The sequence below is a fragment of the Vulpes vulpes genome, chromosome 15 (assembly GCF_048418805.1).
Source record: "Vulpes vulpes isolate BD-2025 chromosome 15, VulVul3, whole genome shotgun sequence".
Taxonomy (NCBI): Eukaryota; Metazoa; Chordata; class Mammalia; order Carnivora; family Canidae; genus Vulpes; species Vulpes vulpes.
This window is the reverse complement of record NC_132794.1, coordinates 272477-294178: the sequence shown is the minus strand read 5'-3', so window position 1 is coordinate 294178 and position 21702 is coordinate 272477. Positions and strand designations below refer to the sequence as shown.

The 21702-nt window shown below is 55.1% G+C and overlaps 1 protein-coding gene across 6 annotated transcripts in view; it reads left to right on the top strand.

The window, feature by feature from the left end:
• Positions 1-21702, top strand: part of DIP2A (disco interacting protein 2 homolog A) — a 90071-nt gene that overhangs the window by 49214 nt on the left and 19155 nt on the right. For all 6 annotated transcript variants that reach the window (XM_072738510.1, XM_072738509.1, XM_072738508.1 and 3 more), the window contains 14 exons: positions 400-491; positions 3429-3539; positions 4726-4849; positions 5197-5306; positions 5676-5778; positions 7005-7069; positions 7296-7389; positions 8244-8363; positions 9550-9664; positions 10930-11069; positions 12565-12701; positions 13004-13084; positions 13331-13458; positions 15987-16101. In XM_072738510.1, the coding sequence (XP_072594611.1) occupies positions 400-491; positions 3429-3539; positions 4726-4849; positions 5197-5306; positions 5676-5778; positions 7005-7069; positions 7296-7389; positions 8244-8363; positions 9550-9664; positions 10930-11069; positions 12565-12701; positions 13004-13084; positions 13331-13458; positions 15987-16101 (1535 nt within the window). The remainder of the gene's footprint in view (positions 1-399; positions 492-3428; positions 3540-4725; positions 4850-5196; positions 5307-5675; positions 5779-7004; positions 7070-7295; positions 7390-8243; positions 8364-9549; positions 9665-10929; positions 11070-12564; positions 12702-13003; positions 13085-13330; positions 13459-15986; positions 16102-21702) is intronic.

Here is a 21702-nt window from a genome sequence, read left to right as displayed (position 1 = left end):
TCAAAATGCAATGTTGGCTGAAAAAGGCAGAGTGAAGTATGGTCCCATTTCTTGAAGATTGCACATATGTGTATATATGCTTGTGTGTGTGTGTGTGTGTGTGTGTACATACATAACCGAGAGAATGCTGACTTTTCTGTTAGCTTTTCTATGTTCTAAATTTTCTATAATAAATTACTATTCTATATTTGTATTAAGGAAAATATATTTGTAAGTTATTTTTAAGAGAAAACTATGATGTTCATTACAGCATTGTGCAAAATAGTTATCAGTTGGAAATTACCTGAATTTCCAGTAATAGAGTGGTGGTACATTATGGGGTATTATGATTGCTACATTAAAATGTTAATTATTAGTTTCTTAAATTTTACATTGCTTAGTATTTTTATTTTATTTTAGGCAAACTTTGGAGTCGGAGTTTAAAACTAGCTTATACTCTACTTAATAAACTGACTAGTAAGAATGAACCACTACTTAACCCTGGAGACAGAGTAAGTAACTAGAATATAACTTCCTGGAGTGAGCAAAAGCAGACTCTAAAAATATGTCTCATTGGAATCAGTATTCCATCCGTCGGTTAGACTTGCAGCATTAATACAAGGGATTTAAAGTCAGCAAAGAAGAAATATTAAATATGGAAAAGGTTGACTATGATGTACGTAAGATAATGGTTCTTTTCATGCTTCTTCGTTGCCCATCCAGTGGCTCTGCAACATCTTTCCTCTTGGACTTCATATCTACTGCTTTTAATAAAAATATTGAAGTTAATAAATCTTAGGTCCCCAAAGCTGACATTTGATGAGAAAACATTGCCCTTACTAGAAAATTCATGTCTTCCTCTCATCCATGTGGCCAAGCAGCCTTCCTTCCTCACGGCTGGGGTAGAGCATGGAGGAGGCTCGAGGCTTCTTTGTTCCTTGTACTGACCACACTGCCCAGCGTTGTTGGCAGTCGCCACACAGGGCTACAGAAATTAACCAAAATTAAGTGAAATGAAGAATGTAGCTCCTCAGTCACCCCAGCCCCACAGGAAGTTCTGTTGGTGAGCATGGCCCTGGGTGGACTGAAGGCAGGTGTTCCCGAACGTCCAAGATGGAGCACGGGACCCTCGCAGTGAAACCCCTAGTGAGAGAGGCTGCCTGCGGTCAGATGGCCTCCCAGGGACTCTCTTCAGATAGAGCCAGTCACCAAGGACATTTGAAGAATACGAAGGAAAGCAACCAACGGGCAAAGAAAAGGAAAAGAAGAAAGGGGGAATGTAGGGGGAAGGAGGGAGGAGGAGGAAACAAATGTGAGAGAAAGTCATATACAGAAAATTAAGTTTTTAAAAACTTAGTCTTAATATCCCTGGAGAACTAAGGGAAGACATTGCTCCATAAATCAAGAAAAGGATGCCTGTGGGGAAGACCGAGAGCTAGAAAGTGGGGAGGACAGTGCAAAGCCGAGCCCTCGTCCAGGAAGTCCAGCACCAGCTGGTAGGAGTTCTGGACAGGAGGGGGGTAGAGCAGAGGATTCTGAGTGGTGGCCACTGCCCCTCAACATCCCGGAGCTGGAGAGAGTCCGCCTCAAAGGGACAGGGCCTGCAGGGGACGCAGTGGGCCCACAGCGACGTCCTCGACACTAACTGAGCAGGACTGGGGGGCAGAAGGGAGCCTGGGAGGCTCCGGGGTGGGGGCAGGAGCGAGCTGCAGCGCAGGGCGGCCGAGGGTCGGAGGGTTGTGCACTGGGCAGCCAGGAGACTGGTTGGTCACTTAGAACACACTTCCCAAAGGTACCGGGCACATCGGGCGGAGCGCGTGAGGACAGCTTGGCCAGCGGCTACGCAGGAGGCAAAGCATGTCAGGGTGGTGGTACCGTTACCGGCGGCAGATGGGTACTTGGCTGTAAAAACATGCACAGTCCGAGAACGGTCCTTGATACGTTGTGCTTTAGAGCGAACCTGTGAGAATTCCTGATTCATGTGCTTTAAAATGACTCACAGAATCACTCGTTTATTTTTCTTAACAAAGATTCCTGCAAGGACAGAGACTTCCAGATACCCTTCTTGACGCATGAGGGAATCTACATCTTAGGTTAATATGAAAGATCAGCAGGATCCCAGTGAACGAGCTGATTATCAGGTGTGCTGGAGAGTTCATCGTCCTGTGATGAACAGTCTATGAATGTGAACACACACAGCTCTTCTAACAAAATCTCTAAGAGTGTTCTTACACCAAACATCTAGTCTCGAAGCCGTGGGTCACAGTTCTCGTACAACCTCTGTTAACATCAGCTGTTAAAGGAGAGCTTTGCCCTTTCCAACACAGCAGCTTGTTAGAAACTGGATTTCCAGGCCTGGGGGAGGGAGTTTAGGTGTAGCTTAAACTTTGTCTTATCGAGTAGTTGTTAGTAGCCGTTGTTTGGGCTTCTCCAGGGCCCAGTGTTAACCATCCTGACTTAGCACTCATGCTTTCAATTACACTGATTACAATATTTGGGGCGTATAAAACGTTGTTCCGTAAATAGCTTTTAATTTTACCCGATGTAAGAAATGACACCTGGGAGGATGGGGGAAAAGAAAGAGACGGACTGTAGGGGGCTGGGTGTTCATCTACAATCATAGGAAATAAAATTGATACTGAGACATTTTCAAAAAATGAAAATATAGCAGTGTAAGCATAGTATTTAAAAATAAGAGAGTAAATAGCAAAAGGAAGATGTGAGATACTTTTAGAGGGGTCCCTCGGGCAGTGGGGAAGGGTGGAGCATGGGGTTTTGTATGGGGTACTTTTTTCATCTTAAATTCTGTGTTTTTAAAATGTCCTTGATAAAAGCGAAAGTGTGAGATGAATAAAATAGAGCGCATAACTTAAACGGTGGCAGCCTGGGGACCAGACAGGCCACCGAGGGGCTCCCCGGGAGGAGCGGTTGTGGGGGTCTCAGCGGAGGTGTCCGGTGCCCGCCCCCCACTTCCCTGTCGTGACTGAGGATCTGTTGGATTAAAACTTTGGTCTTAGGATCGTATCTTCTGGAAGATATTTTGGGTATAATTTGATTCCGTGCCCACGCGTGTTGGTGCGCATTTCTCGCCTGGCCTGACAGATGGGGGAGCTGTGCGCCGCTGGGGAGCCTCAGCTGCAGCTGCCAGACGGGGAGCGCCCGGAGCCAGCTCTCCATCCCGCCAGCCGTGCTGGACTGCCTTCAGGCACAGACACTCGAAATTATTGGGTCGCTTGTAGAATAAAGACCACAGCCTTAAAAAAAACTATTTAAGATGAGGAAATTTAAGGACCGAGAATTAACCTCCAAATGACATTTTCTGAACTCAATTTGAAAAGCTGTTAGATCGTCTAAAATGTCCAAATCCCTCTACTCAGTAAAGATTGTGAACGTTGCGATGACTGCGTCATCCGCAAGGGGTTTCATGGTTTTCCTTTGTACTGTTGCAGGTGGCCCTGGTGTTTCCAAACAGTGACCCCGTGATGTTCATGGTGGCATTTTATGGGTGTCTGCTGGCAGAGCTGGTTCCTGTCCCCATAGAGGTGCCGTTAACGAGAAAGGTAGCTCGCTCGCTCGCTCGGGGCCGCGGGGTTCCCTTCCAAAGCCGACACACAGACTCGTTGGGTCTCGTTTTGCCTTCCTGGCGGACGGGAGCGGCCCAGAGAGAGGAGGGGCTGCCGGCAGGCCAGGGCGTCGGGGGCGTGCCGTGCTGTGCCGTGGCCGGCAGCTCCTCTGCCTCGCGTGTCTCGTTGGCGAGGGTCTCCCGCAGCTCTACAGAGAGCTGTTCCGTCACCTCTGAGAACGTCTCAGCCCACGTGGTGGCCCTTTGTCCTTGAGTAATAGAATTTATGATTTGATAAGATTTTGTTAAACTGTCTCTCAAAACCACAGCTTATCAATAATGATTTTTGTTTCTTGGGGATGAATAAATGGCACCGGGATGGACTGTAGCTCACTTCTCGGTGACAGTTCTGAACGTGCAGGATGGGAGCTTGCCTTTCTATCCACCTGCTGTTTTTTATTACTGACAAAGGACGAGTGCAGGTGTTTCAGGTATAAATGTCAGTAATCTGATGATTGAAAAAAATTATTATTTTAGGAGTAGACAAGGCATGTACTTTAGAGGATTAGAGTTTGTACCCTATCAGGTGGTTAAAATGAGCGTTATCAGCAACAAATACTCAAGAATCCCCAAAGTGAAGTTGGAAATAAACCAGTAAATCTGAAAGGATAATACACGATGAGCAAATATTTGACTATAGAGATTCTCAAGAAAAAAGCAAGAGATTTGTCAAACTTGCAAGAAGAAAGTGACAAACGTTACTGGGGAGCACGTATGAAAGAGGCATTGACTGAAAGGACACATGCGTTCCATGGGAAATAAGTGATCGTGTCAAAGGTCGGGCCCCTCCACGTTAATCTATAAATTCTAAACATGATTTAAATGGAAATTTCCATGCCATTACTTTTGGAGTTTCTTAAAATGCTGCTAAATGTCATTTGCAAGAAAACACTGAGAAATTGGCCCATCATCCAGAACTTTATATCTCATTACAAAAATATACCATTTCAATTTAAAAATGATTATATTTTATTTTCATGAAAATGCAGTCTATCCGCATATGGGATTCAGTCATAGAAGCTTATGAGGGCGAATGATGACGAGGCTCGCCCTCCTGGGTGTGTGGGGGGCCGGGAGGGGGGGTGCCTGACGGCCCCATGAGCGCCTCCCTGTGTTTTCTGTAGGACGCTGGCAGCCAGCAGGTTGGCTTTCTGCTGGGCAGCTGCGGCGTCACCCTGGCCCTGACCACGGACGCTTGTCAGAAGGGCCTGCCCAAGGCACAGACTGGAGAGGTGGCGACTTTCAAAGGTAGGCCCCCGAGCACAGGGGAGTCGGCCTGCGGTGCCCAGGCACCCGCTCAGGGCAGGTGGACCTCGCAGGGGTGAGGGGTCTCCAGCAGGAGTGAGGTCCTCCTCCAGGGGCTGCCCATCTGGCTGCCCTGCACATCCCCGGGTTCGGAGTGTAGACCTGTGCCGTGCAGTTTGGTCGTCACTGTCAGAGGCACCGACTGAATTAATAGAAGCTGATACAGAGTGAGCAGCACAGAGACGTTCACCCCCCGGGTGTGCAGGAGCCAGTGACCGTGTGGTGGGTGGCTCAGCTCGGAGGCTGCTGACCAGTCTCTTGGGCCGGGTGCCCTGTCTGTGCTCTCCCAGGATGGCCCCCGCTCACCTGGCTGGTGATCGACGGGAAGCATCTGACCAAGCCCCCCAAAGACTGGCACCCGCAGGCACAGGACGCAGGGGCCGGGACGGCCTACATCGAGGTAATGACCTCCTCTTGCTGGGGCACAGCCCTTGTTTCTTTGAAGGCTGCAAACTGCCACTTACTTTGATCCCAGGCTTAAACGGACCTTTTGTTTTATCTTCACCCCAGAAACAGAAAGGGTCATGGGGGAGCTCAGTCAGACGTGGTTCACTCCTCTGATGGTTCCCCGCTGGCTGCTGGGGGTGGGTGGCAGCGGTTACGGGGGACCCTGCACGCACGGCTCGAGCAGACCCGGGGAGCCCCCGACTCCTCTGGGTGTAACGCGTGCTCCGCTCCGCCGGGGCGCTTAGTGAGGGCTGGCGGCTGCCCTCTGTCTGCCGTGACCTCCAGAAATCACATGATGGATTCTTTCCTTGAAATCTTTTAGTATAAAACCAGCAAAGAAGGCAGCACTGTGGGGGTCACGGTGTCCCATGCATCACTGCTGGCACAGTGCCGGGCTCTGACGCAGGCTTGCGGCTACTCAGAAGGTAAGGGCGTGGGGCGGCTCCTCCAGCTGCACACAGGCCCCCGGGGACCCCGGGGTGGGGGCTGCGGGGCTCAGGGCACCCTTTGCTTGTGCTGGATGCGTGGCTCTTAGGTCATGGGAGCCCCACTGAGGGTCATTTCTGGCAAATTCATGTGTGTTGATTTTATGGAGCATGAAATTCATACACTAGCACTTATTTATGCCTGGTGGGCGGAGCAGTCTGTGCCATAGCTGAGGCACCGTGTATTTTGCATTTAAATAAAAGGAAAACTATCCTAGGGGACCCACTTTCCTATCACTGTTGTCTATGACTGTGGTTTTGACTAAACTGTTGTGCATGCAAATACACAAACGGAATCTGAAAGGCCATAGATTTTCCGCTGGTAACATGTAGGTGGCTGTCCCCTCTGTACACTGTTCAATATCATATTTAACTTAGAGAATTATTATTTTAAAAAACAAAAAAAAAAAGGATACACGGTCATTTCCCTGCTATAACGATATTAGAATCCAGTAAAACTAGAAAGTAAGCTGAATGGTGTATTTGCGTGAGTAAAATACAGGTGTGTAAAAGTCAGGGGGAGATCTGGAGGACGATTTTAGGTATACTCAAGGGCCTGAAATGATTTTTTGAAAATCAGATCTATTAAATCAAGTCACATGGTTTCCTCCTCTTGCCACGTGTGCATCCTGCGTCACTGGGCCTCGCTGGCAGAGGGAGCGAGTTAGCAGAGATGCGGGCTGAGAGCGCAGCAGCCTTGTGTTCACGTCGGAGTCTATCTTGTGGGTGCTCCTGGGTTGCTGTGCTTTGGAGGGGCTGGAGCCAGGTCCTGCAGAGCACAGGCTCGCACCCGCCCCCCATCCTGGAGGAGAGCAGGGGGGAGGAGCAGCTTCCTTGACGAGGCCCCAGGGCCACCCCAGCCATGGGCCTCCAGCCTCCAGCGGCTGCTCGGGAACACTCAGGGGCCTTCTCATGTTTTCAGATTAGTGATCAGCGCGGCTCTGTCTTCATCCAAAATTGTATGACCTGCCTCTGAGTGTTTCTGCTAATTTGAATAGAAAACCAAGACAATCGATTAACTGGTGCATGGTGTTTGGAAATGCTGTGAATGTTTCCTAGAGCTCTTCGTGTCGATCAGTCGTGTATTCATCTCAGAGTATCTTTGAAAATGCACATGACTTGTGAAGAGGGTCACAAGCGGTTTAACCATCTTTGTCCACTTTCAGCTGAGACATTAACAAATGTGCTGGATTTCAAAAGGGATGCTGGTCTGTGGCATGGAGTGTTAACAGTGAGTGTTGTATGTTAAATGACCTAATTGTTGGAATTGAGGGATCCTAGGGCTTCGTATCAATAGATGACACCAAACCCCAATTTAGGTGACGTAATTAATCCTTACCTGGAGTGTCATCATGAGAAGGGCGCTGGTGTTATCTTTGCCTTCTCTGGCGCGGTGTGGCCCCTGCTGTCTGCGCCCGAGCGGGCCTGTCCGTTGAGCACTTCCGTTTCTTCCACAGAGCGTCATGAACAGGATGCACGTCATCAGCATCCCCTACGCACTGATGAAGGTCAACCCGCTGTCCTGGATTCAGAAAGTGTGTTCGTACAAAGGTAACAGGAAACAGCACCGTCGTTTGACTCATCCTTCATCAGGTGTCCGCCGATGTGCAGACCTGTGCTGAGGAGCCCTGACTGCCCGCGCGCCTGCCCGCGAGCCCTGCGACCGGTCGTGGACGCCGCCTGACGCGCGCACGCGGCCCGGGCATCCTCTGTGGAGGGCGGCACCGTGGCAGCTCTCTTCTGCAAGGGCCACAGGCTGCTGATTTTATTCTCTTGAAATGTTCTTTACAGTTACCTCAGTACTCCCAGTTCTTAGCGTGGAGATGGTTTTAATCTGAAGCTCTGGCTGGTTAAGCCACCAGTAGCAGAGCTGTTGATTCCAAGGACAGTGTAGACAGGCCACGGGGCTGCCTCAGCTGGACACGGTGCCATTACCGCGCGCGGACGGTGGGCCGCTGCCTCTCGGGCGCAGCCTTGTATGCTGGCTGGCTCCGTTGACTCTGTCTTACGGAGGGCAGCTGGAGCAGGCGCGCACACTAGTTTGGGCACGGCCAGGACCGGGGGCCAGGGCTGTGTGCTCAGGTCCTGGCGTCCTCCCAGCGCCCGGCTGCGTGAGTCGGCCCTCAGGGAGGGGCGGGAGGGGCAGGGGAGCCGCTGCTGGGCAGGACAGAGCTTCCCCAGGAAGTCCCGCTTGGAAGCAGACCTGAGTTTTCTGTGTCGGAATCAGAACTCGGAGCTGGTTCTTAAGTACAGCGGGTGCGGGCGCCTAGAGCGCCAGGCCGAGGCTGCCGAGCGCGTGTGGCTGGGGCACACGCCTGCACGTCTGCCCTCGGCACGCCGGCCGATGGGAGGCGCGGGGTGCCGCTGGCCGTGACGCCAGGCGCGTCTGTGCTCCCCATCTGCAGCCCGGGCCGCGCTGGTGAAGTCCCGCGACATGCACTGGTCTCTCCTAGCTCAGCGGGGTCAGAGGGACGTCAGCCTCAGCTCCCTGCGCATGCTGATCGTGGCCGACGGCGCTAACCCCTGTGAGTAAGCCCTGCTGAGCGTGGGCGAGGCCGTGGCTGCGTCCTGCAGGCCTGACGTGGGAGGGACGAGGTGGGAGCAGAACGTGCTGAGACCACACTGTGTGTCCTGTGCCCGCATGTGTGCTGCACTGGACCGTGGCACACACCCTCTCCCGGGGGCTCACAGAGCTCGTGCGTGTCTGTCAGGCACTGAACTTACACGCAGACTTAACACTATGGACAGAAGATACCCTGAGAAACGGCCAGGTTGGAGACATGGGCTGGGAGACTGTCCCAGCCTCCGTCCTTGGCCCCTGTGGCCCCAGAGACCCGCTCGACCTCCCGGGGGGTCTCCCTGGTGTGCCGCTGTGCACCCTGGGTTGTGTGCACGGGGTCTGAGCGTGGCTGCACGTTGGCGGCTGGCTGAAGCCTGCCACAGGCGTCTCTGGGGAGGCTCGGTGACCTTTGCAGGGGCTTCTGTGCAGCACAAAGCCCTTGACCGGGTAGGAGGCTTTAACAGCCGTGAGCCACTGTTTTTTCTTTGAAGCTGCCTGCACCTGGTCCCCCGTCCGGGAGGCCCTAGCAGCCCTGCCCCTGGGTCCCCCACCCCCAGGAGGGTGCCCTGCCATCCTCCACCCACCCCTGGCCCAGCAGGGCCCTGCGTCCTGCTTCCAAGACACCCCCATGGGGCCCCCGCTCTGCCCGCCGCCAGCACCTCCTCACCTGGCCCGCCTCACTCCCCACGGGAAGCCCTCCCCAGGCCTGAGAGCCTGCCAGTCCGCGTGCCCTCCAGGCCCCTTGGCCCCGAGTGAGCTGGGCTGTCCTGCGTGTCCCCTGCCACCGCTGGTGCCCAGCCTGAGCTTTACCCCGGCCTTGCTACGGCGGGGTGCTTGGGGTCTGGGGGAGCCGCAGGGGGCAGCCTGGGGACAGCGGGGGGCGGGTGGGGTGACCACGTGCCCCTGGGCCTCGCAGTGAGCGAGTTGACCCCGTAAGTGCTCCTCAGGCAGCTCCTGCTCAGCGGCCCCGTGAGGAGCTGGGGCGAGGGCAGGGCACAGGGCTTCCACGTAGGCCTTCCCTGAGGATTGCCGGCTCTTAAGTGCTGGTGGTTTCAAAGCGCATCATGTTTTCCATGGCAACAGCCCCCCTCCAAGACTCCCGCGTGCCCCCGCCGGCCCTGCACTTACCCACGACTCTCTGTCCGACGCAGGGTCCATATCCTCCTGTGACGCGTTCCTCAATGTCTTCCAGTCCAGAGGCCTGAGGCCAGAGGTCATTTGTCCCTGCGCCACTTCTCCTGAGGCGCTGACAGTTGCCATCCGCAGGTAAGGTGGTCGTCGTCCTCGACAGCTGGACCCCTGGGCCCAGACCCCGTCAGTCTGTGTCTGAGCAGCAGAGTTCCCTGAGCAGCGCTCCAGCAGGCCGCTTCCCCAGGCGGGTGAGCATGGTTATGGGGCAGCCCATATGGGTTATCCCCGTGCCCTGCGTCCCATGTTGGCCGCCTGTCCCATGCCAGCCTGGATTTGTGCCACACGTGGGGGCAAGCGGCTCCCGGGGCCATGCCCCTGGTTCTCGCCGTCCACAAGCTTGTTCGCCCTGAGTGCTCCTCTTCCTCCCTGACCTTTGTAAGCAGGGCCGGGCCGCCCAGAGCTCCTCCCGGCCCCGAGGGGCCCCTGGCGCCCGCCGCGCCTGCAGGCCCTGGCTGGGGCTCTGTGCCTGCTGGGCCAGCCGTCCTGGAGAAACATCTCGGCGCTTCCTCCCTCTCCAGGCCGCCTTCCCCTTCCCGCCACCGCTCGTCGGCTCTGGGGCTCTTGTCCACAGCAGCCTCACCTTGTGCCCCTGGCTGAGTCTCTGCATGAATTTTCTACCCTTCACTCAGCTGTTAGAAAATTAGCGGAGGTTGTCTTGTGTTACAGTAGCGTGTTCGTGGGCAGCCTGTGCTTTCATATGTGCAACTATTCGATAATCTTAAGGTCTTATTAACTTAGCAAGAAAAGTAACATCTTTATCCTTCGTGAACCGTGAGGTATTCCTCATTCCTTTGCTCAACAGTCTGCTTTTTCTTACTGGAGAAAATACTGACCTCTGTTTCTCAGTGTCCCAGCTCCGGCCGTGTGACCCCTCACCCCCCGCCTGCTGGCAGCGGCCACTGTATTTCTACTGCGTTCCGCATCGGGCTTAGGAAGGGCTCCCGGGGCGGGGCTGGCTTGCGGCTGGATGGCGTCCGGACTGGACGAGTGGGCGGCCCCAGGCTCCTCGAGCGTGTCGTTCTGCACACCGGGCTGCCCAGGGCCCCCGGCAGCTGGAGGCTCAGTCACCTCTATGACCAGGGAAGTCACCTGGTGTCACTTAGACTGTTGCCACAGGCCCCCCAGATGCAGGAAGGGACTCCAGCCTGCCTCCGGGTGGGAGGAGCATGCAGGTCCCCCGGCAGAGCGGCACGTGGGGCGGACATGCCGCAGCATCCTCGGTCGTGCGGCCAGTGTCCTCGCAGGGTGAGGCTGCAGAGCAGGGGCTTTGGTGCAGCGTCGTTCTGCAGGCAAGGCGGGCATGGCTGTCCCCTGTCAGCTACTCTGCTTTTGTCTTCCAGGCCGCCGGACCTGGGAGGACCTCCACCCAGGAAAGCTGTCCTCTCCATGAACGGTCTCAGTTTTGGTGTGATCAGAGTTGATACTGAAGAAAAGTTGTCGGTTCTTACCGTTCAGGACGTTGGCCAGGTGCTCCCTGGAGGTGAGAGACGCAGCTGGAGCGTGTCCGGCCCTGCAGCTGGTCGACATACCAGGTGTCATAAATGCTCCAGGCTTCGTGCCAGTGCTCTGCAAGCGCTCAAGTACAAAGCTTCTTCACAGTGCTTTTCTATGTAAATTGAGGATTTAATTTAATTTTTTTTCAGTTTTTTGCCTGCCTTTGTATTAAATTTAAGGTTGAGCAAAATTACAAGGGTACGTTCGTGCCCTCTGACCCTGATTAGTGGTTCTCCAGGGTCTGGGAAATGGAGCTCTGACTGCACGCAGGCAAGGCTTCGAGCTGTGCACACGGAGGCGTTCACACCTCGCAGTGCGCGGGTGTCTGCAGCCTGATGGTGGGGTCTGTCCTCAGGCTATGGCATATGTGTCACGTCAGCAGCATGAGCCTGGAGGCTCCAAGAAGTTCCTGTGGGTTCCAGGAGAGGCCTGCAAGGACCCTCCTGCCCCCGGAGCCACATGGGCCGTGCCACAGGGAGGGGGTGATGGAGCAGCCTGCCTGCAGCTCTGTGTGCAGTGTCCCAGAGGGAAACTGAGACCTGAGCCCGGCCCAGTGACAGTTGTGAGTGAGGGATATTCTGATCACACAGCTCTTAGGGTGCCCCTCCCTGTGGTGACCACAGCTTCCAGCATCTTCCTTGCCATGCGGGCCCTCCTGAGATTCGTGGACAGCTGTCTTGACCCACCCTATGCATGTGTTTCAGGGTGCTCCCCTAGACCTGGGTGTGTGCAGGGCTCTCCCCTAGACCTGGGTGTGTGTGCAAGAGCTCCCCCGGGTGTGGTGTGTGTGCATGTGTGCAAATGTGAGTGTGCACCCCGCTCTCACGGCATCTGTGAGCTATGACCGCTGCAGAGCTGCCTGGTGTGTCCTGTGTGCGTGTGCCTTGGGCTGTGTCCCCTGGCGTGTAGCCCAGGGGTGGTGGCTCTGTGCCGTGGGCCGTGCGTGTCTGCCGTGTGCCCAGGGCTCCGTCATGGGGACGTGCACACGCGCAGCCCCTCCACCTGAACGTGCACCCCCGCGTGGTGTCTGCCTGTGGCCTGCGGTGTGCGTGAGCGCCCCTCCTGTCCGCTCGCTTACCGCCTCTGGAGGTGGGAGTGTGTCTGAGAAAACTTGAGAGTCTGGGCGAGGTGGTGCCAGGTGAGCACAGGCTCCCTGAGTCTGACGGGTGCTTCCGGCCCACGCCCGCTCCTGGAGGCTGAGCGTGGACCCCCCGGGCAGGGCTGTCCAGTGGTGCTGCCCCCTGACCCCGGTGCTGCGGGCGCGGAGCTGCGGCGTGCTCTGGTCACGCACTACACGGAAGCAGAGACCTGCCCGTGGCCACAGCGTGGGCCCCGCGTGTCCTGCGACTCGGAGGAGTGTGTCGCACGTGTGGCGCATCATTTCTGAAGCTGCAGGTGTAGCAGCAGGTGATCTTTGTGAGTCACCCGTGTGACTGTATCTCTCGTTTATGATTTTGAGGGTTTTTTTTTTCTCTCTTTAGCGGACGTGTGTGTCGTGAAGGTAGAAGGTGCCCCTTATCTCTGTAAGACCGACGAAGTTGGAGAAATATGTGTCCATTCCAGCGCCACGGGCACGGCGTACTATGGGCTGCTCGGCATCACTAAGAGTGTCTTTGAGGTCCGCGCCTTCCCGACCGTGGTGTTGAGGTTGCGCTCCGTGAGCGTCCCTGCGGCGTGGGCCCGTGCCCTAGTCCGCAGCCTGCTGGGCGTAGGGTCAGCCCGGGAGCTCCGGGTGGTGGGAAGGAGTCTGGGGGGCGCCTGGGGCTGGGGGGGGGGCAGGAGATCACAGGCCACCCGGGCACGGGGCCCTAGAGACCCGGCCGTGGGGCAGCCTGTTCCCCACCAGGGATCCCCGGCTCTCCTGGCTGGTGGTTAATTGTCCACACGCCGCCGCCTAACCGTCCCCTCCCTGCTCTGCAGACTGTCCCGCTCACGGCAGGAGGGGCACCCGTGTCTGAGCGGCCTTTCACCAGGACGGGGCTGCTGGGCTTCGTCGGGCCGGTGAGTCTGTTCTGCTGCCAGGACCCGGGCCTCCCAACAGGCGACCCCCAGCCCAGGGAGGGGCCTGGTGCCCTCCACATCCCGCACTATGCGAGGCGGCACCCACGACACAGGGCTGGCAGCCCGAACGCCCCCGGGGCCGAGCGGGGAGCCCTGCTCGAGGCGGTGGGTCCCTCCCGTCCGTGGTCACGCATGTGCTGTGCGTACCGTCGGCGCCCGAGTCCTGACCCGTGTCCTTGCTTCCAGGACGACCTGGTGTTTGTCGTGGGCAAGCTGGACGGGCTGATGGTGGTTGGAGTTCGTCGACACAACGCGGACGACGTTGTGGCCACCGCGCTGGCCGTGGAGCCCATGAAGTTTGTCTACAGAGGCAGGTGATGCGCTGCGGGCCCCTGTGCTGTGGCTCTAGGTCCCTTCTCTGTCGAAGTTCGAGCATCTGCCTGCGGTAGAAGGAAAGCCGGGTGATTGGAATACACACAGCCTTAAAAATCCCTGTTCGTCAGAAAATCTCCACGGAGGAAAGAACGATATTTGCAGCCAGGAGCCCCTTAGTGTCCTCACTGCCCACGGGCCGCGGGTTCTCTGAGGACGGGGCCCAAGCAGCACCCGCGTCAGCTCCTAGACACTCAGACACGCAGACAGAAATAGCCAAGGGCCGTTTCTCTGGAACCGCCGAAGGTCCATGCTCTTTCCCGCTGAGGTTCAGTGAGATGCACGCAGGGGCCGCGTCGCTGCTGGGTGGGCATCAGCCCTGCGTTTCTGAATATGTTAGGCCGGCACCTCCCGTCGTGGCCTCGACCCTGGGGGGCTGGGGGTGCGGGGGAACCGCGGCTGGCCCTGTCCTCGCTGGCCTGCTCGGCTGGCTGCGTGTGTCACCGTCTCCCCAGGCCTGTGCCCCTGTTGCTCAGGCCAGGGCCCCGGAGCCTGGCCCGACGCCGCCTGCGAACCTTCCCTAAGGAAGCCGCAGGGAATGCGCGCCCCGGGGGTGTGGGGCGCTGGCATGGGGAGGCGGCAGGGCGGGCCTGGCGGTGCCGGGGAGCTGCCAGTGTGTGACCTGGGGGGTGTCCACAGGGCAGTGCGTCTGGGTGGGCCAGGGCCCAGGGCCTGACGGGGCCGAGGGGAAGCCCAGCCCGAGAGGCCACGCCCTGAGCGGTGGTGCCGGGTGAGTGACGTGGGCTGTGAGGGATGGTCCTTGCCGCTTCCAGCGCCACAGCCACCCCGACGTAGGGTGTGGGCGCCCGGGCGGCCCACCCGGGGAAGTGTCACTCTTGACTTCAGAGTCAGCTCTGTGGTGACCTCAGGGTTGTGAGACCAAGCCCCACGTCGGGCTCTGCCTCTGCCTCCACCTCCCCTGTTGGCGCTCGCTCGCTCGCTAAAGACATAGAAAGAACTAGAGCCGGAGCCGGTAGAGCACATGCCGCAGCTAGCGGGGGGCCTCGCTGGGAGGGAGGTGTCCTGGGAGGAGGATGTGGTAACTAAGCCCGGGTGGCGAGGTTTCTGTTCTGAAGCACACACAATAGGTGGAAGAAATGGGAGAGGCCAGCTGGAGGGCAGATGAGGGAACTATCCAGAAGTAAAAAAAGAGTTTCAAAGGCAAAAATCAAGAGAGGTGGGGAAAGAGGAAGGGCTGTCATCTGAACAGCAGCCCTGGGTGCACGGCATCCTGGGAGGAGGGAGGAGGGCGTCCTGGGTGCGGGAGGGTGTCCTGGGAGGAGGGTGTCCTGGGTGCAGGGAGGGCATCCTGGGAGAAGGGCATCCTGGGTGCAGGGAGGGTGTCCTGGGTGCGGGAGGGTATCCTGGGTGCAGGGAGGGTGTCCTGGGAGAATGGTATCCTGGGTGCAGGGAGGGTGTCCTGGGTGTGGGAGGGCATCCTGGGAGAAGGGCATCCTGGGTGCAGGGAGGGTGTCCTGGGTACGGGAGGGCATCCTGGGTGCAGGGAGGGTGTCCTGGGTGCGGGAGGGCGTCCTGGGTGCAGGGAGGGTGTCCTGGGTGCGGGAGGGCATCCTGGGTGCAGGGAGGGTGTCCTGGGTGCGGGAGGGCATCCTGGGTACAGGGAGGGTGTCCTGGGTGTGGGAGGGCATCCTGGGTGCAGGGAGGGTGTCCTGGGAGGAGGGCATCCTGGGTGCAGGGAGGGCATCCTGGGTGCGGGAGGGCATCCTGGGTGCAGGGAGGGCGTCCTGGGTGCAGGAGGGCGTCCTGGGAGGAGGGCGTCCTGGGAGGGGGGCGTGCACAGGACAGGGGGCCGCATCTGAGACGCGGGACTGGGGCGGGACTGGGGCGGTCCGAGGAGCGGTCTGTCCGTGCCTGTCCACCGACCCGGGCTCGAGGGGGGCCTGAGACTCCGCGGCTGGGGCTCGGGAAGGTGGCAGAGCAGCGATGCTGTTAAGTTCTCAAAGGGAGTTTTTAACTTAGATGTTATGTTCATCCGGTTGCCCCCTAATTGTGCGTTGTAACACGAATGTCCTTGGGTGGAGGAGTGTCTGAGAGGGGAAGAGGGTGACCAAGGGCAAGTGTGAGAGGCCACGGCGCAAGTGCGGGGACAGGGAGAGCGTGAGATCCCCGGAGCACAGTCAGCAGGGGGAGGAGGGGGCAGTGGACCAGGGACACGGCGGCAGTACCTCTGGACAGACTGTTGCGCCCACGGCGCGCCGCACGCGTTAACATCCTAATTAGGGAGTTTTCTTTGAAGATCTGTGCCCGGTGGTTTACTTTGCTCCGGAGTCGTCCATGCGCAGTGACTGGAGCTTGTGGCAGCTGCGCTGCTGGAGCCCCGGGGGGTCAGCCTGCCAGCTCTCCACGGGCAGCGCGAGCACGGCCGCGCCCTGCGTGTCCAGGGAGGGGGTGTCTGTGGCCCGTTGGCCGACCTTTGCTGGGTGGTCATTTCTGTCCTGTCTTCCCCCAGGATTGCCGTGTTCTCCGTGACGGTGTTGCATGACGACCGGATCGTGCTCGTGGCGGAGCAGCGGCCCGACGCCTCCGAGGAGGACAGCTTCCAGTGGATGAGCCGCGTGCTGCAGGTGGGCACGGGCGGCCCGCCGCTCCGGCGGGGGTCAGCGGAGTCTGTGCGTGTGGGTGTCGGCTCCCCTCCTCCTGAGCCCTGCCGGCCCAGCTCGTGTCGTGCTCGCGTGGCCGCGGGGTTGACGTACTGAGCGGCACCACCGTCCTCCGCCCCGTGCTGCCCGCACATGGTGGGCACTAAAGGATTTGGGCTTGCTGTCTTGCGACTAATGCCGTGTGACGGTTGGTGCCCTAGGACAGCAGTCCCGGAGCTCCCGTCAGCGGGGACGGTGTAAGTGGGACTATTGCTTGGACTCGCGGGGACTGTGGGCACCCCAGCAGCATGGGTGTCCAGCGCAGCCTCACGACGGTGCCCAGCAGAGCAGGTGAAGGGCACCGTGCAGGACGTTAACACGCGCCGTTCGCTTGCTGGCCCTCTGCCCCCTGCTCTGGGCGGGGCCGCCTCCCCCGTGCTGCACGGGCGCTCATGTCGTCAAACACTGAGTGAGAGTCCAACATAGTATTTTAGGGGGAAGGGAGTGAAAGGCACACGCCATAAGGTGCACCAACCCACAGGTACCGTTCGGGGAGTGGTTTTCAGCTGACTTGATGGCATGTGACTCACCTGTGCCATGAACCCGCCTGTAAGCGGCAGGCAGGGTGACCCGGTGCCCCCCGCCCCAGCCCAGGGAGCCCCTGGCCGGCTGTGTCCACTCGGACGGGCGCCGCAGCACGTCTCCCTTTCTGCCACGGACGCTCTGTGCAAAGCCAGCCACGCTCCTGGGCCCCTGCCTGGCTTCTTGCCCTCGGCATGGTTTGGGGACACCTCTGGGCAGCCGTGTATGGATCTTTGGGTGACGTTCACTGCTCGTGGGGTTTGAGAAGTCCCCTGCTGTCCTGCCACCTGCAGGCCAGTCGTGTGGGGTGGCCGGAAGCCGTGGACTCTGGGCCCCAACAGCCTCACCAACATTCAGAAACACCATCGTAATGACCCCATGTTCCCGTCAGGCCGTTCAGCACGTACCAACCCAGGTCCTGGCTGTGTCCCCGCTTGGCCGCCCCCTTCTCCCTTCGGAGTGTTTGGAAGCAAATGCAGACATCACATCTTATTTGTATGGATTTTAGTATTTCTTTACTTTTTAAAAAAGATTTTATTTATTCAAGAGAGACACAGAGAGAGGCAGAGACACAGGCAGAGGGAGAAGCCGGCTCCCTGCAGGGGTGCCCGACGTGGGACTCGATCCCAGGACCCCAGGGTCACGCCCTGGGCTGAAGGCAGGCGCCCAACCACTGAGCCACCAGGTGTCCCTATTATTTCTTTAAACAAAGAATGTCATTATCACATCTCTAAGAATTTATTTCTTTTACTTATTTTTTAAAAATTGAGACATAATTACGATAGAATAGTAATTTCGGGTGCACAACACAATGATTTGATGTTTATGTATACTGTGAAGTGATCCCCACAGTGAATCTAGTTGACATTCATCACTACATAATCACAAATTTTTTTCTTGTGATGAGAACTTTGAAGATTTACTATGTTAGCATTTTTCAAATGTACAAGTCAGTATTCTTTAAAAGATTTTATTTGCTTATTAGAGAGAGCGAGCGTGAGCAGGGAGGAGCAGCAGGCAGAGGGAGAGGGAGGACACTCCCCACTGAGCAGGGAGCCTGACGGAGGACTCGATCCCAGGACCCCAGGGTCACGACGTGGGCTGAAGGCAGACGCTTCACCGACTGGACCCCCAGACGCCCCACGACACGGCGTTTCTAACCGCCATCAGCAGGCTGTCGCGACACCCTGAGGCTCCTCCGCTCTGCACCTGGAACTCCGCACCCTCCGACCGTCCCACCCGCCCTGTCCCCCTCTGCAGCCGCTAGTCTGTCGTCTGCATCTGTGAGCTCAGGTTCAAGATTCCACGCGCGAGGGCACGTGGTGTGTGTTTCCCTCTGACCGACTGACTTTGCTCCTCGTTCCACCCTCGAGGCCCATCCACGTTGTCACAGATGACGAGATCTCATGGTGCTTTACGGCCGAGCGACGTCCTCTGTGCACACGCATCCTGTCTGTCCAGCGTCAGTCCGCAGGCACTGGGGCTGCTTCCCTACCTTAGCCCTTGTAAACAAATAACACAGGCGTGTATTTATCTTTTTGAATTAGTGTCTTTGGGGTTTTTTTTTTGGTAAATACTGAGCAGTGTGATTGCCAGGTCGTAGGGCAGCTCTGCGTTCAACTCTCCACGGTGGCCGCCCCGCCTGCGTTCCCCAGCAGTGCAGGAGGGCTCCTCACTCCTTACTTATTCCCCACATCCTCACCTGTTGTTTCTTGGGCTGTTGATTGCAGCCACTCTGACGGGTGTGGGGTGATACCTCACTTTTTAAGATTTGCCTTTTCCTGTTGATTAATGATGCCTTTTGCTGTACCTGTTGGGCACATGTATGTCTTCTTTGGAAAATGCCTATTTAGATCCTCTGCCCATTTTTTTTTAAGATTTTATTTATTTCCTCATGAGAGACACAGAGAGAGTCAGAGACACAGGCAGAGGGAGGAGCAGGCTCCATGCAGGGAGCCCAATGCGGGACTCGATCCCAGGACCCCAGGTTCACGCCCTGGGCTGATGGCAGAACACCCAACCGCTGAGCCACCCAGGCGTCCCGAGCCACCCCGGCATCCCCTCTGCCCATTTTTAAATTGGATTGTTTGTTTTTGCCCTTGAGTTGTGTGAGTTCTTTTTATATTTTGGATATTAACCCCTTATCAGATATATGATTTGCAAGCATCTTCTTCCGTTTAGTGGGGTGTCTTTCCATTTTGTTGATGACTCCCTCTGCTGTGCAGAAGCTTTTTTGCTCGATATAGTCCCACTTATTCATGTTTGCTTTCATTGCTTTTGCTTTTGGTGTCAGATCCATAAAGTCATCATCAAGACCTGTCTCAGGGAGCTTATGACTTATGTTTTCTTCTAGGAGTTTTGTGGTTTCAGGTCTTATGCTCAAGTCTTTAACCAATTTTGATTTTATTTTTGTGGATGATGTGAGAAAAAGTGGTCCGGTGTCATTCTGCATGTGGCTGTCCAGTTTTCCCGGAACCGTTTACTGAAGACCGTCCTTTCCTTGTTGCATATTCTTGCCTCCTTTGTCATAAATTAATTGACCATATGTGCTTGGGTTTATTTCTGGGCTCTCTATTCTAGACCTTTGATCTGTATGTCTGTTTTTATGCTAATACTGTATTGTTTTGGTTACTGTAGCTTTGTAATATCATTCAAACTCAGGAAGTGTGATGCCTCCAGCTTTGTTGTTCTTGGATTTGCTTTGGCTGTTCAGACTCTCTTTTGATTCCATAGAAATTTTAGAATGGTCTGTTCTGTGAAAAAAATGCCATTGGAATCAGGGATTGCCCTGAATCTGTAGATTACTTTGGGTAGAATGGACATTTTAACAATATTAATTCTTCCAATCCATGAGCATGGGGAGTGTCTTTGTATTTCTTTGTGTCTTCAGTTTCTTTCATCAATGTCATAGTTTGTCGTATAGGTTTTTCCCCTCCTTGGTTAAACCTATTTTATTATTTTTGGTGCAATTATAAATGGAATTGTTTCCTTAATTTCTCCTTCTGATGGTTCATTCATTAACGTACAGAGACACAGCATGTGTTCCCTGCAACTTTACTGAATGTGTTTATCGGTTCTAACAGGTTTTGGTGGAGCCTTAAGGGTTTCCTTATATAAGATCATGTCATCTGTAAATAGTGACGATTTTACTTCTTCCTTTTCAAGTCAGATGCTTCTTTTTCTTGCCTTATTGCTGTGGCTGGGATTTCCAGTTCCATGTTGAATGACGGTGGTGAGAGTGCACCCCTGTCTTATTCCTGATGTTAGGGGAAAAGTTCTCAGCTTCTTAGCATTGAGAATGGTGTTGATTGTGGGTTTGTCAAATATGGACTTTCTTTTTTTTTTTTTTTTATGAACTTTCTTATATTGAGGTATGTTTGCCCATCCCTGCTGTGTTCAGAATTTTTATCGTAATAGTAATTTCTTATAACTAAATATAGGTACTGTTTAGATTTCCCCGATTATCTAATGTTTGTTAGATTCAGGATCAAAATGAAGTAAAAAAAAAATTGTACCTGGTGGGGACAAGGTCTTTAAGGCTTTCTTGGTCTGTAGATTCTTCCTCTGCTGTGGGTTTTTTTTTTTAATTTTTTAAAATTTTTATTTATGATAGTCACACACACAGAGAGAGAGAGAGAGGCAGAGACACAGGCAGAGGGAGAAGCAGGCTCCATGCACCGGGAGCCCGATGTGGGATTCAATCCCGGGTCTCCAGCCAAACCGCTGCGCCACCCAGGGATCCCCTCTGCTGTGGTTTTTCTTGCAGTTAGTTCATGGATACAAACAAGTTGTTTGTGCAGAGTGTTTCTTTAACCTGAATTCCGAAGAGGGTGCCTCTGCGGTGTCATTTCATACAGACCTTTGGCCCCGCAGTCCTCCTGCACACTGGCTGGATCTGGAGGTTTAATTAGACTCAGGTTCAGTTTTCTGGCAAAAATTCCCCCTGGAAGGTGGCACATGATGTCTGGCTGCCTCTGCTGCTAGGACTTCACAGCGGAGCCACCTTGATGTGAAGGCTCACCAGAGCACCCTAGAATCTGTCCTCTTGAGAGCTGTGTCCTCCTTGGTCACCCAGGGACCTGGAGGCAGGATCGATTGCATAGTAGTGAGGTGGTTTCTCAGAATCCTCTTAAAGTGACCGCTGGATTTTGTTTGTTCCACTCAGAACTAATGGATGCAAGCATACTGGATATGATTCAGTCCATTATAGTTTTTTTTTTTTTTTCCCAGTGGTCAATGGGAGCCCCTCTACATTGGCTCTTGAGTCCTTTTGACATATTCTTGGAATTCTTTGAGGCCACAGCAGAGACATGGAGGCTCAGATGCTTGGGGCAAGGCAGGTGTTTCACATCCTAGACCTGTCGTGGCCGGGACCCTAGGGACCCTGTCACTTCCTAGGGGATGTGGAATTGGGGACCACCTTCTGGGCACTGGGTGTTTTGGCTTATTCACTGTTTCTGGACCTTCTTCAGTGGACAGAGGAGGAAATAATGTCTGTTTGTAAGAGCACCTACATCATGAATTTATGCTGCTAGCCCCAGCTCAAATTCGAGACCACAGAATTTTTACTTAACCCGTTGATCTTCTTTGTCCCATAATGAAAAATTGCAGACATCACCAGCTCGCAACAGAATCACTCATCTGCCTCAGGCCACGCTACACACTCTAGTCACAAAATAATGGTCTCTACGCTCTCTCTGACATGTGAGATTTCCAAGAGCAGCTTAACATGTTTTTGCAATTCCTTTTGCCCATAGGGCGTATGTCATCGGGGTGGACTAATGAAATTTTGGTGTTTAAAGCACTTTAAATAGATGCTCTCTCTCTGGGGTGTTGCTACCTCCCTAATTCCAGTTCAGCTGAGTTTCATCTGTTTTATTTTACTTTCGGTTGTTAGGGCATGCTTTCTAAAATGTCAGGTTTTTTGTATGTAAAACATATACCAGGCTCCAAAGTCCAATCTGAAGCCAAGATGTATTCAGGGAAGTCTGGTCTCTGCCCTCA